Here is a 13,089-nt window from a genome sequence, read left to right on the forward strand (position 1 = left end):
TGCTTCTCCCTCTTCCTCTGCACACCCCCCATGCCCTCTCAAATAAATAAATAAAATCTTGAAAAAAAATTCTAAAACAAATAAATTACTAGCTGATCCTAGTAAGCTTGACTTACAAGTTTCTCCTGGTGCTGAAAATTCCTATGCCTGCACACGTACATACCTGTACCAATTAAAGGGCGTGGTTTGACCTTTTACTAAAAATCTTAAGTTATAACTCTAAATCAAAGGGTATTTCTCCCGATAACTCAGTTTTCTTGGATCCCTTTTTTGTCTTTCCTGATAATAAGTAGCAGTTCAGTGGAAAAGCCAAACTAGACCAAGAAAGTCACCCAGAGCGGACCAAAAAAATGTCACTGTTGCTGAGGGGGAGAGGATTTCATGTCGGTGTCACTCATCAGGGGTAGCTTCCTGGGGGTGACTGGCTTGAAACTGCAAGTGGGAAGGTTGGTGGGACAGGAGTAGTCTTCCTAAAAACGATTGAAGGGTCTTAAAGCAAGTATTTTGATGTTGTGACATTCAAAGGCAGAACATAAGCAAAGTGCCAAAAGATTTTAAAGAATCCATCAATACTTGTAGTCAGGTGGCTTCCCTTTAGAAAAACTACATTATTCAAAGTGAAAAATGAATTAATTAGAATGCCCTCAGGACACAGAATCTGCTTAAGTACGTTAGTGGGAAAGTTAATTAATCACTGCAGAATAAGATCCACGGGAGAGCATGTGTCGGTGCTTGGGAGAGCCACTCTTCCGCGTTGTTCCTCTCCTGTTTCTTCCTGGAACTGTTTTCCTGAAGGTGCTTTCTGTTTAAACTCTGTATGCATTTGTGCATTATCTGATGCCTTCCCTTTTTTTCATTAAAATGTATATTTCTGCAGAAAAGACAGGAGCCATAGTGGCAAGGGCAGAAAAGTGAGCAAAGACTCACTTGCATTTATTGGCATTCAGTTTCAGACAAAAAGCTTTTTAGAGATTCCGAGGGATACTTTCCTATTGGAAAGGCTTGCTGAATGTTCAGCTTTAATTATTTATCCTTCGTCTCTGAATTGTCAATGGATGATTTAAAGGGACCCTCCCATCAACTTTACCAAAGTAATAAGAACAGAGTAGCTTAAAGCTACTGTTACTCTTAGCCCTGCCAACCACCAACCGATTTTAATTAGATTTAACTTTTGCTCTTGATGTAACACAACTTGGCTGTGCTGCCGCAGTTTAACAAAGGACCATTAATCATTTTATTTAACAAAAGATGTGGGCCTGCACTGAAAGCATTTAAGAGAGAGGTTAAATTTGTGCATGCTAAAGTAATATTCAACTGAAGCATAATTGAATCCTAGCCAGTGGTGGAGGAAAGTGATATCCCAGGGAGGACCCTGAGCCTCGCCAGAGCCGGTTTCTCAACCTCAACGCTATTGACATTTGGGACTGGATGAGTCTTTGTTGTAGGTGGCGGCTCTGTGCATTGTAGGATGGATGCCTGGCAGCATCTCCGGCCTCTGTCCAAGAGACTCCAGTTAGTGCCATACCCACCCGCCAGGGGGATGCTATTGTGACATTCAAAAATGCCTCCAGATGTTGACAAATGTCCCGGTGGGGGGTCTCCCAGCTGAGAGCCACTGCCCTAGAGGAATGTACAACCCTCATCATTTCTGTACCATCTACCCCCAATATGGTTCATTTATCCCACAGCTGTCCCCCCACGGCAGAGGCCCCTGGACTGACACCGCCCCATGCCTGAGCAGTGAAAGTGCAGCTGGGCACTAAATTTCTTGTACTTCCGCCTCGGTCCCTCTGGCGGGACCCGAGTCTTGGCCCTCTGCTCTTTGAAAGATTCACTGTGAGAAGCTGAGATGGCTCCGCTCAGCCAGGAAGCAGTATGCTTTCCTTATTTATTTGTTTAGAGTCAGTCTTCCCCCACTAGAATGTGCGCTCCAACCCAGGAGCGGGGATTTGTGTCAGTTTTGTCCGCCGCTTTAGCCGTACTGCCCAAAACAGTGCCTGGCCTGGAGCAGGTGATAGATACTTGTTAAATGCCCAACGAAAATAGTGATGGTCTAACCGGCTTCCGGGCTGCTTGCCAGTTGCCTTGTCCAGTCTTCCTCCATGATGTGAGTGACACTGTTTGCCTCTTTAACATTAGAAGGTCAAAGCAACTGTCTTCTCCTCTCCTCTTCCCGTCTTGTCCACACAGCTTTTTGTCTCCAGGTAACGTAATGATGTGGGGAAGTCATATTGCTGGGGCCACTGTCGGTGGTTTCGTGTCATAAAAAGCGCAGCGTTTATCTTTGAACAGATTGTTCCGTGACCCCTGGTTAGGGCCATTTAATACCGATGGGTCTTCCTCTGTCGTGCAAACTTTTTCCCCCAAACACCCGTGCTGGTAAGATGCACGAAGCTGTATGAGAGAGCTTTCATTAAAGGATTCCTTAATAGAACTGACTGCCTTCCCTTGATTGCGTAATCAACAGCTAATGAAATTGTCTTGGTAACAAGAGCTATAGTGTATTACATCCTCTCTTGAGACAAAGTGGAAAGACAATTGTATCATCCCGGAAAGAGGATTGATTGTTCGCAGTTTGAATTTGATTGTCCTTCAGGGGGACTAAACAAGAGATCATCTCCAGCTTCTCTAAGTGCGTCTCTTCTCTTGGAAAGTTACTGTTTGACGTTCCTTACAAGCGAAGCATATAAATACCGTGCTTTGTTGCAAGAGAATCAGAAGGAAGTGACTGTCATTTTTTTTTTTCAGTTTTGTAAATGATACAATCGGCAGACCAGCTGGATGACCCCACACGGGCCTCTCAGTGGAGGCGTAGATCAAAGCTTTTCATTGCACATCTTCAAAAATGCTTTTTTCACTATAGGAGGGAACCCCCGAGGAAGGTTTGCCCTGGGCCTGGTGCAGAGTGAATGGAAGGTCTATGTGAAGAGACCTTTAGACAGAGAAGAGCAAGACATTTACTTCCTCAATATCACTGCCACCGACGGGCTTTTTGTCACCCAGGCCATGGTGGAAGTGACCGTCAGTGATGTGAATGACAACAGCCCAGTGTGCGATCAGGTGAGATATGTGTAAATGTCTTATATATATTGCTGCTTTTTACTCTGCCCTCCTAAAATTAAATCAGAGCCCATTTCATTTTTCTCCTCAGGGTCAGGCTCCTTTCTGCGCTTCTCTCTTTAAATTAGTGAGCTCCATTTGGATGCCAGGGGGTAGGAAAAGGCATAGGTGGCAAGTTCAGATACCTAATTTTGCCCACCCTCCCCCCCCAAAAAACAAAACCATAAGCCTTAAAATTAAATAGTGTTTAAGGAATCATAAGGGACCTAATGACGTAAGGACTTAGGTCTAAATCACTGATTCCATAAAAGAAAAATGGACCGCTCAAAGGCAGAAATTGTTTTTTTAATAAGTTTGCACAGCTGGTTAGTGGCAATGTTGGTAATGAACCCAGGTCTCCAGGCAACTCACGAAATAGCTTGTCCATCACAATACAAAACATGACAGCCACTGCGAGGTACCAGTAGCAAATTTTATTTTCTTCCTTACTGAAATTAAATCACTGTTCATTTACCTTTGCCTGACTATGTGGACCAAGAGACAACATTGGTAGTCTATAGCTTAGAAAACCGTTGCAAATAGATTGACTCTATCATACGAATGCCAGACGTGGCAGTCTTTAAAGAGTGGAAGGGTCCCAAAGATTCTCTGGTGCTTAACAGAAAAGGGGATCGTGATCAACACGTGGCAGGACCATTGTCTGCTTTCTTCACCCTTGTAGTCCTAGCATCTAAATCATACCTAGCACATGGAGGGACTCAATCAGTATTTGTCGAATGAGTGAGATTGGCTGGGGGCTGGGGCAGGGCAAAAGACATACCGCGTTTCATCATATATTGTAAGATGGCTCTGTAGTGAAGGAAAAAATAGCCAGAGCTAAATTATATGAATGCATTTTTAAAGAAATCATTTATAATGTGAAAGATGGCTATCGCCTCACAAATACTAATGACTTCATTACCTTTCTTTACCTTGGCAGGTTGCATATACAGCATTATTTCCTGAAGACATTCCGTCAAATAAAATTATCCTGAAAGTCAGTGCCAAGGATGCTGACATTGGGTCCAATGGAGATATACGATACTCACTCTATGGATCTGGAAATGACGAATTTTTTCTAGATCCAGATAGTGGTAAGGTGAAATGTATTCCTTGGGGAAATGCCATTGCTGATCCGTGAGAAAAGTTGAACTCTCATGTGGTCTCATCACTAGTGGGTAGTTAGGGTACAAGAACTTTGATATGATGCCCTTGCTCTCTAGGACCCTAAAAAATGCTAGTCACACTTGGTGTCTGAAGATGTATTTGGCCTGTAAAATTTGCCCTGACTTTCCTTACATTTATTAGCATCAAGTAATCAGATGTGTCTATTTGGTTCTCCTGTTTCTTGTATCTGTGATTTAGGCATCTGCTCTGTAAAGAATATAGAGTTACATCACAAATATAAGTTGCAAACCAGACAGCAGTGCATAGGAAGGAAGAGTTTTTCTCTCTTGACATCCCTTTTGGGTCCCTTCCCAATTCTTATTAATACACTTGTCTGGTTTTTATTAAATATTCCTGCCTAGTTTCTCCAAAGCTATGAGCCCTCAGATTAGCCTTGATATTCAGGCAAAATTTATAAGGTCAAAGGTTGGGTATGTTAACGGCAGATGCCCACATTGAGGGCCAGAGCTAATGGAAAAGACATTTCTTAATGGAGGGATGTAATTTCAGTATTGTATACTGGATGGCTCATTGAATGGCAATTTTTAAATGAAGTGTAAAGATTGAATAATTTGCATATTTCCAATGTTGTGTTTGGTCCTAATGAATAATAACTAACTATTGAGTCTCCAAAGATGATGGCTTCTCCCTGCTCCTCTCCCGTGTCAGCTGGGTCCTACTAGGAAGCACTTAGCTATACGGAAATATACTGCTTGGCTACATAGACCTAGCAATTATTTATTAAATATCTAACATTCATTGAGTAACTAGTAGATATAAAAGCACTTGATGGGATATCTGCGGTAGGCTGCAAAACCAGCCATGTCCACGGGATATCGTAAGCCAGTGGGAAAGACAGACCAGTAAGCTAATAATAATAATAATAATAGGCAGAATGAAATGAGTATCCTAGAATGGTATCAAGGGAGTTATATCTGGGCACAGAGGAAAAAGGAGCTGATATTCTCATAAGGGGGAAGAAGAAACTGTTTTAAAGAAGAGCTAGCATCTGAACCGAGGCAGGATTCTAGAAATGAAAGCAGGTTCCTGCAGACCGTGGGGACCGCAGGAACAGAGAGCACAGCACAGCCGGGGAGGTGGCTTATGACATTGTCACTGGCAAGAAGAGTTGTGGAATGGCTGGTGATGGGGGGGCGGAAGAACTGCAGGCCAATCATGGAGGGTCCCTAAGGCCCCACTGAAAAACCCCTGGAGGTTTCTGAGCAGGAGAAGGAAATAGTCCAAACTGTGTTTGGGAACTGGCTGCACCAAGGAGGCCACAGAAGGAAATGCTTTATAAGCCTAGATGGCTTGGTTGGAAGAAGGTCTACTAATTGTATTTAACAATAATTACACTTCAGGAGTCATTCTTTTCACCAAATCGCGTTTATTCGGGTCTGTCTCTGCTCGTTGCCATTGTCCATTGAAATTTAAACAACCACCTCAAGTCTCCACAGGGACTGATGCCCAGCACGAGCATAGATGATCCAGTGGATAAAATACAGACATGACTTCCCTGCCGATCCAAACTCTGCAAATATTCCTCCACCAAGAATCCTCCCCCCAGCAACCACAGGCCCTTCTATGTCCCGGCAAGTGAGGTTTACCCCGACACGACAGAATTCCTTCCAGACCATTTTCTGTTAAAACCAGCTTCTGCTTTGATTGTTTTCCTCTAAAAGATGGAGTGAAAAGATGTTGAGTCTCTGGAAGCAGAGACCCAGCCCCTTCTGGGTCTGTGGATTATTGATATGCCTGACCACAGGAGAACTAAGGATGCTCGTCCATTCGCATGCTTTTTCTGAAAATCGAGCAGAAATCTAGAGACATGCATAGCTGGTCCCCAGAGCATGTCTTCAGAGGTTTCAAGGGGCCTGGAGCCTTCCAAGGTAGCCAAAAGAAGGAAATCCTGATACCAGAGGTTTCACAATGGGATTAATTAATTTAAAGGCCACACAGTGGATTTGTTGTTGCCTCGAGAATCCCATAAATGTTTCCCTGGTGCTTAACATTGAATTTGTTCTGTCTTTCGAAGTATGAGACACTTGGGCCAAATGTCATTGCTCCTTCCTGTGTTGGGGATTCTTTATAAACTTGGTTCTCTGCTCTTCAAAGAAAGAGGGTTTTTTGAAAAGCCAGGCCATTTATTTTCACAGGTGAGTTAAAAACCTTGGCTCTCTTGGACCGGGAAAGGGTCCCCATGTACAGCCTGATTGCCAGGGCCACTGACGGAGGTGGTAGGTTCTGCCAGTCCGACATCCACCTGATCCTGGAGGACGTGAATGATAACCCACCTGTGTTTTCTTCCGACCACTACAATGCCTGTGTCTATGAGAACACAGCCACCAAGGCTCTGTTGACCAGAGTTCAAGCTGTGGATCCTGACGTTGGTAAGTCAGTTGCATTGATGGAATGCCTCCATGTTTCATGCACTTGGCATATCTTCACCTTTCCTTTGGTGTCACCAGCCCACCTGGGTTTCTTGACATTAAACCAATGACCACGTGTCAGCTCTTCTGCTGATATACTTCACGTGTGCGCAGGAACTCTGCAAGGTGTCCTCCCTACTTTCCAGCATCTAAAGAAGTGATGCTTTGAATTTCCTTGCCTTTTAACAAAGAGTTTGGGATTTGTTTGCTTTTTTAACCTTTAGAATAAAAATAATAGCTTTCTTATTTACCCATTCCTCCTGAACACAGTTAAAATGCTGTGTCGTGTGGCCAGAAGAATTCATTTCCATTTCTATAAAGAATTGCATCACATGCTTCAGCTGACATATGACAATCTCGATTTATGGGAGAGCCCCATAGTGCAAAGAACAATTACTAAATGGGCTGCCGGTCCAATGTCAATTTTTTTTAACTGCCGCTTTCCAATAGTCTTTTGGTCACATAGATCCTGACGCTACTAGGCAGAGTGAGGGTGGTGGAAGTAAGAAGGAATTTGAAGTGAAAGTTGCTAATAAAGTTTGTGTTCAAATCCACTTTGCATAATGAGATGGTGAGTTAGAGAAGACTGGAGTTAATTGCTAGGTAGTCCTTTGGAGAATGCATAAGTTATCGAGGTGACTGCATGATGGAGTGTAAATACAAAAGGGCATATAGAGAGCCTCTTGCGTGTGCATTTTAAGAGCTGTAAATCAGAGGACAAGAGAATGTTGGGGTGTGTCTGCTATGCTAAACAGGCCTTTATAGAATTCAGTGTCTTATTGCTTAATTCTGAATTGAAAGAAAAATTATTGGACTAATGGAAAGGTAAATACATGATAATTAGTTGAAAACAAGCATAGAACCCGGGGTCTCTGCATATTTCCCCTTCAAGAAATTAGTGGCTACTTCAAATTATTGCTCTTATCTCATTAACATAATTTTCCAGTCTAAGAACCAACCCTTTAAAAGTCTGCATATTATGTAAAGCTTGGTAAAAAATGGTGAGCAGGAAAAGACTCGTTTGTGATTTATAATTATGGAGTACCTACAGATACTCTTTTTTTTCTCTTTGTAACTGTATTTCAAGTTCCTTCCAAAACAAGGCCCCACGCACCCAGGTTCATGTATGTCCCTCACCTTGCTCCACCGCTGTTTTGTACAAATACTCTTTTTTAAAGGAACATTAGAAAACATTCTCTGGACTTGTAGGAGGAGACTTCTGGGGGAAAACATAAATGGAAATTATGCAAATAAATCTTTTAATAATTTATATTTGAGAATGTGTAGTTGAGCCATAGATGAAATGTTAAGATTGATTTTTTTTTTCAATTAAGTTATATTAAAATCCTAATTTTTAAAAATTGAAATTTTTCTACTCATTTCCTTCATGAAGGAGTTGGGTCAGCTCTGTCTCCCAGAGATTGAAGACAGAAGGAGCCTGATTAGTGCACCTGGTAGCATGACCAGTGGACAGTGGGGGGATGTTACGGGCTCCCAGATGTGGCTTGTAGTGAAGAACACACAGTTAGCTCCATCCTCCTTTCGACTTCTTCGGAGTCAGCCATCCAGGCTGGGAGTTGGGGCAGGAGGGATGACTAGACTCTGGGCCTTTAGGTGGGAAGAGATGATAAAGCCTTGAAAAGACCAAAACCAGAATAATGATCTCATCAGCACCTGCCTTTGCTCATTTGCACTCATTAGCCAAAGGCCCACGTTCAGCTCTTCAGGTAGACCCTGAGGTTGTGAGTGCTGCTCATATAATAAACTTTCCCCAGCCGTTGTGTCTGTCTCAGAAAAATTCTAGCGTAGCAGCCTGGTTTCTATTTCTCAGTTTTCATACAACTCCTTGAGCTATAAAAAAATAAAAGAACTGAGATAGCTAAGACGAACAAATGAACACATGAAAATGCAGACTAGGCACCTGACCGTGTCTCGGGCACCAGGCTGAGGAAGTGGGTGTGCCGGTCCTGGCCAGAGCCTGCAGGGGGATTCCAACAACGGAGGCATCAGTCTCAGCTCTCATCAAGCCAACCTCCTCCGAGTCCCTGGGCATCAGTGACTGGTGTGGCCTCGGCCATTTTCTTTAGCAGCCCGATCAGGACACTTCCTTTCTCATCTGTCGTGACGGACCACAGAGGAGCCTGAGCTGCGTACTGAGATCACCAGCTCATCCAGTGGACAGTTCATCTCGGGGCCAAGTTGAACCTCTGAGCCGAAGCTGAGTTTGCACATTCATCATGAGACTGAACCCAGCCCTCTCTTGTCTTTAGTTTGGCTTAATAGTGTTCTAAAAAGTTTGACTCCGTTGTCAATAAACGTCAGGAGACTTTTATTCAAAATTCCAGTTTCTGGCATATTATCAAAACAGCAACAGCCCTAAGAAGACTTCAGGTACACAGCTCCACAGTGGCAGGAGCTGTAGGAGAAGCAGGAGCCGTCACTCACCCACTCTATTTCCAGCCACTTCGATTATTTATGTTACTGCCTGACCCTCTGGACCTCTTTGGGACAAGAAAATAGCTGATTTAAACAAACAAACAAACAAACAAACAAACAAAAAAACTTTTATTTTGAAATAGTAAGAGGTTCACAGGTCATTGCCAAAAAAAAAAAAAAAAAAGTACAGAAAGTCACATGTACCTTTCACCCAGCACTTTCCCCCAGTGAGGACATCTTGTGTAATGTAGTACACTATCTGATTTGGTGTGTGCGTGTGTGTGTGTGTGTGTGTGTGTGTAGTTCTATACAATTTTATCACTTGTGTGGCTTCATGTAACCACCATCACAAGGTTCCCCCCTGTCACCCCATCATCACCACACCAACCTCCTCCTGGTGCTTCCTTCCCAATCTCTAACCCCCCAGCAACCACTAATCTCCATATATATAATTTTATTATTTCAAAAACGTTATTTAAAAGGAATTATATAGTTTATCATTTTCTGAGATTGGCTTTTTTCATGAAACAAAGATCCATCCCAGTTGCCCATTCCCTTGAGATTCGCCCCAATTGGTTTTTGGTCGAGGAAAGAACATTGGCTCCATCTGTGTAGATGATGGGACTGTTTGGTTCATGAAACTTCTTTTGTTCAGCATATTCTTTTACCTGAAGTTATAAATTACTTCATCACCATTTAGCTACAGCATATACTAAGTCATTGTAAATTACAGAGAAAAGACAAGGGTATATTCCTCTGAAATCTGATTCTATAACTTCATGAATTCAAAGCTCTTATACAGACTTGCTAAACTTTCATAGCCTGATTTTCTAATTTGAAAAAATATTACTACTTTTAGCCAAACACCTCTTTCCTATGCTGAATTCATTATTCATAATACAACCAGACTAATGTTAGAATAATTGCCTACGTTAGGAACAAAATCAAAACAGAGGAGGACAAGATAAATTCAACACCCATTTTATGAGCTCTAAGAAATAGTATGGCAACTGTCTAGATTTTAACATCAAAGCCTTAGTCTTCCTGTGAAATGGAAATATCCTCAATCCCATAAACTAACGGCATGACTTTATGACCTAACATGCTTAAAAATGTGATCCTTTGAGTAAAGATTAGGGGACCTTCTGTTGTACTACCTCTTTGGGGTTAATATCTCACTATTTAGTCTACCTCATATAGATAGGATTTGTGTCCAGCTTCCTAATTTTGGGGGTTTTCTAAGCTAGCAAAGGAAACATGCAGTGATGAATATCAGAGCTAAAGTCTGTGGCCATTTTAGGCAAAGTTATATGAAAATAAAATGTAAACATGCTCTGCAAAATGTGCTATAGCTCATGATTTATTGAGAGGACAATTTCCAACATATTTGAGATGCAAGAAGACATATTTTTCCTCTTATGGACCAGGGACATAAAACAAAGAAATGTTCTAATAAGCAACTCACTTACTTCTTTCTTATCGACTATTTCCTGCAAGGTTTGGAACATCTTTCAGGGATTTCAGAGAAACTTGGGGACTCATAACACACATTAGAATTATTTTCCATTCAATTTAACAGAAATTTAGTGAGTAGCTATGTAGAAGACACTACAGAAGGAAACACAAGATTCTCCAAGATGAGGAATATGCAGTGCCAGGCCTCAGGTCATATGCAGGAATGAAGAACATGAATCAGGAGCACACCTACCTTTAACAAAAGGCAGAGCTCCCAGAGTGAATAAGATTTCAACAGGCAGGGGTAGGAAGGCATTAGGAAGACAGGAACCATGAGGATAAGCTTGTGAAGTTGGAACATGTGGACCCAACTCAATAATTGGGAGAGTATCATGTTATCCGGGATGGAAAGAAGTAAATGAGATGAGAAAGTCACCTGGGCCTGACTGTCGTGGTTCAAACAGGCCAGGATTATGTACTTAAACCAATCAGTGGAAAAGAGCCACTGAGTACTTCTGAGAAAAGAACTCATCAATTCTAGGTTTGGGAAATGCTAATCTGACAGAAGCCTCTAAAATGAAGGTGAGGAAAGCTCCCAGAAGGTTATTGAAAAAGACCACAAGGGCCAAAATTAGAGTTGTGGCTTTGGGATTTAAAAAGTAGGAGCATGGCCATCACCCAAAGTGACTCTCGTGGCATAGGAGAAAAGGGGGAGGGGTGGAACGGGAGCAGCCCTGCCCACCAGCACACCAGCAGAGGCCGTGGCTGGACCTCTCAGCTAGCCACACCAGTGCACCCACAGCTGTCACGGCCCAGCCACACAGGCCACACAGGTGACATCCCTGTAGTACCTGATTCTGGACACCAGCAGGGGCCCTCTACATAAGGCCACTCCTTCAAGACTGGGAGACACAGCTGATCCACCTAACACAAAAACAACACAGAGAGGGGTGCCTGGATGGCTCAGTTGGTTAATCATCTGCCTTCTGCTCGGGGCATGATCTTGGAGTCCTGGGATCAAGCCCCACTCAGGCTCCCTGCTTAGCAGGGAGTCTACTTCTCCCTCTCTCTCTGCCTCCACCCCCCTTGCTCATGCTCTTTCTCTCTCTCAAATAAATAAAATCTTTAAAAAGAGAGAGAGAGAGAAGAGAAGAAAAGGAACACTGAGAGCCAGACCAAATGACATGGCAGGGAATATGTTCCAAATGAAAAAAAAATGTTTAAAACCTAGAATTAAAAGAACCAGAAATAAGCAATCTACCTGATAAGGAGTTCAAAGTAATGGTCAAAAAGATCCTCACTGGACTGAAGAGTGGAAGAACAGAGTGAGAACTTTAACAAAGAAATAGAAAATATAAAAGAGAACCAGTCAGAGTTGAAAAATACAGTAACTGAAATGAAAAATAGAGGGAATCAGCAGCAGATTAGATGATGCAGAGGAATAAATCAGTGAGCTACAAGACAGGGTAACAGAAAGCACCCAAACTAAAGAGCCAAAAACAAAGAATTTTAAAGAATGAGGGTAGTTTAAGCGACCTCTGGGACAATATCAAGCATGTTGCATATAACATTTGCATTATAGGGGACTCAGAAGGAGAAGAGACAGAGAAAGGGGTAGAAAACTGATTTGAAGAAATAATAGCTAACAACTTCACTAACCCAGGGAAGAAAACAGACATCCAGGCCCAGGAGGCACAAAAGCCCCAACAAGATGAACCCAAAGAGGTTCACACCATGACACATAATAATTAAAACCAGCAGGGAGTTTGCTTCAAGGGCTTAAAGAAAAGTGAGAGGAATTCACTAAGAAATGAGAAGAAATGCCTCTCCCAGTGAGGGCTGTGTAGGTGGTGCATTACATTAAGGAATGAATTAACAGAAAATACAGAAAGTCTCTCTCAGAGTCTTCCAGAATGATGCCTTTCCCTCTAAAGGGAATAGTTAGGTCCTCATATTAACAGAGTACAGGAAAGAGACAGAAAAAAGTGATGACCTCGTGGCAGAACTTTCCCATTTTGACCCAAATGTTTGTATTGCCACAGCCCTCAGAATTCTTAATTTCGTGCTGTCATTCACTATAATAATGTAAACTTGCTGTCCATGTTGGGGGTTCATTTTCTGAGTATTTAATAAGGGAGTTGATATCATGGCTCCTGTGCTGTGCTCTCATGGAGCAGATACTGGAATGAATTTGGTTTTCCAAAGCACCAATCTTGTCAGAGGAACGAATGGCTGGCCCCGTATCTTGGAACATTATTTGTTCCGAGAGGGTAGCTCCTTATGAAGGAGCAGAGATTATTTATCGAGTAATGTTCATAAAAATAACCCATGAGGGTTGTTAAACAGAGATCTTTCTAACCAAACCACATTACATGGATCTCTCCCATTGTTTTTTTATCTCTTCTGACTCATCCTAGCTTTGTGTATGTGCCACTTACTGAGAGCCATAAAAAGCGATTTGGGAAGAAAAGTCAAGAGAGGAGATAAGTTCTCAGCAAAGTAT

At 42.4% G+C, this 13,089-nt stretch overlaps 1 protein-coding gene across 3 annotated transcripts in view; it reads left to right on the top strand.

Moving 5' to 3' along the window:
• The window catches only part of FAT3 (FAT atypical cadherin 3), a gene marked incomplete at its 5' end in the record, with an annotated part of 479,253 nt that overhangs the window by 396,312 nt on the left and 69,852 nt on the right, over positions 1-13,089 (top strand). For all 3 annotated transcript variants that reach the window (XM_080817518.1, XM_080817519.1, XM_080817517.1), the window contains 3 exons: positions 2,864-3,060; positions 4,040-4,193; positions 6,423-6,656. In XM_080817518.1, the coding sequence (XP_080673644.1) occupies positions 2,864-3,060; positions 4,040-4,193; positions 6,423-6,656 (585 nt within the window). The remainder of the gene's footprint in view (positions 1-2,863; positions 3,061-4,039; positions 4,194-6,422; positions 6,657-13,089) is intronic.

Source organism: Martes martes (genome assembly GCF_963455335.1).
Source record: "Martes martes genome assembly, chromosome: 10".
Classification (NCBI taxonomy): Eukaryota; Metazoa; Chordata; class Mammalia; order Carnivora; family Mustelidae; genus Martes; species Martes martes.